The sequence below is a fragment of the Suricata suricatta genome, chromosome X, assembly GCF_006229205.1.
Source record: "Suricata suricatta isolate VVHF042 chromosome X, meerkat_22Aug2017_6uvM2_HiC, whole genome shotgun sequence".
Lineage (NCBI taxonomy): Eukaryota > Metazoa > Chordata > Mammalia > Carnivora > Herpestidae > Suricata > Suricata suricatta.
Genome location: NC_043717.1, coordinates 36,550,517 through 36,553,626, shown reverse-complemented (window position 1 = coordinate 36,553,626; position 3,110 = coordinate 36,550,517). Strand labels below are relative to the sequence as shown.

The 3,110-nt window shown below is 43.7% G+C and overlaps 1 protein-coding gene across 1 annotated transcript in view; it reads left to right on the top strand.

The window, feature by feature from the left end:
- Positions 1-3,110, top strand: part of EFHC2 (EF-hand domain containing 2) — a 196,502-nt gene that overhangs the window by 107,591 nt on the left and 85,801 nt on the right. The window contains exon 8 of the mRNA XM_029930958.1: positions 1,255-1,444. Coding sequence (XP_029786818.1) covers positions 1,255-1,444 — 190 coding nt within the window. The remainder of the gene's footprint in view (positions 1-1,254; positions 1,445-3,110) is intronic.

The following is a 3,110-nucleotide window of genomic DNA, read 5'->3' as shown; positions in this document are numbered from 1 at the left end:
GCTCAGTCGGTTAAGCCTCCGACTTCGGCTCAGGTCAGATCTCACGTTCGTGGGTTCGAGCCCCGCGTCAGGCTCTGTGCTGACAGCTAGCTCAGAGCCTGGAGCCTGCTTCCGGTTCTGTGTCTCCTTCTCTCTCTGCCCCTCCCCCTCTCATGCTCTGTCTCTGTCTGTATCAAAAATAAATAAAACATTAAAAAAATAAAAAAATAAAAACAAAAGTTGACAGGAAAAAGGAAATCTTTGCTTATCACAAATGGCAACACCTATGAGATACTCAAGCTTAGATTCCATGAGTTGTTTTGTTGTATTGTTTTGTTTTCAAAAAGATTCTGGCATTTTCTTTGCCCTTTGTGTGGTGGGGCAAACACAAGTGACTTGGAGCTGATCGAGCCTTACAGATGAGTGCCTAACAGCTCCCAGGCTATTACACCTATGTCCCCAGCCCTCTGTCCATCACTCCATCGTCGCAGATGATAAGTAAATAAAGAAAGGCATTGACACGGAACGCTCCCTTTGAGCGAGGAAGCGGTGGCTATTTTTTCAAGCTTCGTGTATTTGTCTTTGGTTTTATTCTTGGCATTCTGCCTCCGTCACAATTGAGTACAATTGCAGTCTTCTCCTGGGCACTAAAACGAGCAACCGGAGCTGTGGCCGGTGAGAAGTTTTGGTTTGGTTTTGTAACTAGATGGGGGCGTGCCATGGCCTGGGGTGGAGCTGGAGGAAAAGAGAGTGGCCTGCAGGAAGGCACAGTGCCTGGGGAAGGTAAAGGAAAAACAGTGAGGAATTGGGCCTGTTTGGAAAGGAGTTTGATTAGGGAGTGTGGACTGAAGACAGGAGAGGGCTGCGTTCCAGGTTAAAATCTGGGATGGGTGGGTGGCACAGCGTTCCAAGTTTGAATTTCATATCATTGGGAAAATCACGGAAGAACAAAAAATAGTCAGAAACGGGGATGTGATGACAAAAGAGAAATGTTTACTTATTTGACATAGGTCGTTTCTTTTTTTTTTTTTCTTTCCTTTCTTTCTTTTGAACCAATGGCGATTATTGAGTGAGTTCTGTGGTTTTTATAAACATGATTGAAACCTCCCCTCCCAGGTTCTTGCTCTGTTTTCTTTGAAAGAGTTTAAACTAGTCCACAGAGATCTCCATGTCCATCTTAAAAACATAACAGACCTTTCAAAAACAGTCACAGTCGGGGCAAAACAAACCAAAACAAAAACGATTGATGTCTCATTTGCCTTTGTTTTGTTACAGAGAACTTCACCCCGATTGCACAAAAGGCTCCGCCTCCTCCACGCAAGGCTCCGCCTCCTCCAAAAATAGAAAGGAAAATTCCACCTTATAACGGCTTTGGTTCTGAAGAGGACTCTCTCCGCACCTGCATAGGCCTCGTGCCCACGCCTCCCAAGAGGGGCTTTAAGAAGTTCATGGAGAGAGACCGGTGGTAAGGGAGCCATGATTTTAGTCTGACCTTTCCCTCATGTGTTGAGTCGATACCATGGGCCTTATGGTGAAACTGGTATCGCTCACCCCATGTAATTAAAAGCCCGGGAACATGCTGTTAGAGCTTTTTAATGAAATTGGATTAACATGTAGGAATTGAGAAGCCCATCGTTGCATGGTTACTTTATTTATTTATTTTTCCCAATTTTAATGAGATACAATTGACATAGAACATTCTATGATTTTGAGGTATACAACATCAAGATTGGATATGTATATGTTTTGAAAAAAGTACGGGCGCCTGGGTGGCTCAGTCGGTTGGGCATCCAACTTCAGCTCAGATCACGATCTCGAGGCTCGTGGGCTCGAACCCCACGTCGGGCTCTGCGCTGACAGCTCAGAGCCTGGAACCTGCTTCAGATTCTGCGTCTCCCTCTCTTTTCCCTTCCCCCACTCATGCTCTTCTCTCTCTCTCCTTCAAAAATAAATGGATGTTAAGAAAAATTTTAAAAGAAAGGAAAAAAGAAAACAATGATCACCACCAGAAGATTAGTTCCCATCAGTCACCTCACACAGTTACAACTTTTATTTTCCTTTCCTGATGAAAACTTTCAAGATCTATTCTCTTAGCAACGTTTAGATACACAATAGGGTATTGTTAACTATGGTCACCATGTTGTACATTATGTCCAGGACTTCTTGATCTTAAAGCTGGAAGTTTGTACCTTTGGACACCCCCTTCACCCATTTTTCTAACCTCCATCCCATTCCCGGAAGCCACCAACCTGATCTGTTTCTATGAGTTTGGTTTTTTGAGATTCCACATATTAAGTGAGATCATATACTATCTATCTTTCTCTGCCTGACTTGTTTAGTTAGCACAATGCCCTCAAGGTCTATTCATGTTGTCATAAATGGCAGGATTTCCTCCTTTCTTATGGTTGGATAATATTTCATTGCAGATATATACTGCATCTTCTGTATCCGTTCATCTGGCGCTAGGCACCTTAGGTTGTTTCCATGTCTTGGCTATTGTAAATAATGCTTCAGTGGGGTATGGATATCTCCAGGACAGTGATTTCATTTCCTCTGGTTATATACCCAGAAGTGGAATTACTGGCTCATACGGTGGTTTTAATTTTTTGAGGAGCCTCCCTATCATTTTCCATAGTGGTTGCCCAGTTTGCATTCCCATCAACAGTGCATGGGGTGTCCCTTTCCACATTCTTCCTGATGAATGGCTGATTTTATTAATTTATTATTTTTATTTTTTACAAATATGGAACACTTCATATGTGAGCTCCTGAGTGTGTCATCTGGAAGCCCCCGAAGTCCTATTACCCCCAATTTATCTTTCCTTTCCATACATGTATCTCCGTAAGGTGGTCCCCAGGAAATGGTTTAGAGTGGGGGTCAGCAAAATTTTTCGTTAAGAGTCAGATAGTAAGTACAGACTCCGTAGGTCAGCGTGTGGAGGAGAAGGAGGTATGACATTCCAGCCTTTTCTTCTCTCTCTCTGCTCCCTTTCCCAAAGAAAACACTTAAATAAACACTGAGCACGCTGCCTGCTCTGTCACCAGCGGCCTGCTGGGAACTGGGGCATCAGGAAGATGCCCGGCTTTAGAGCCCACGTGGAGAGTACCACGTAGAACATTCCTTAACTTGAG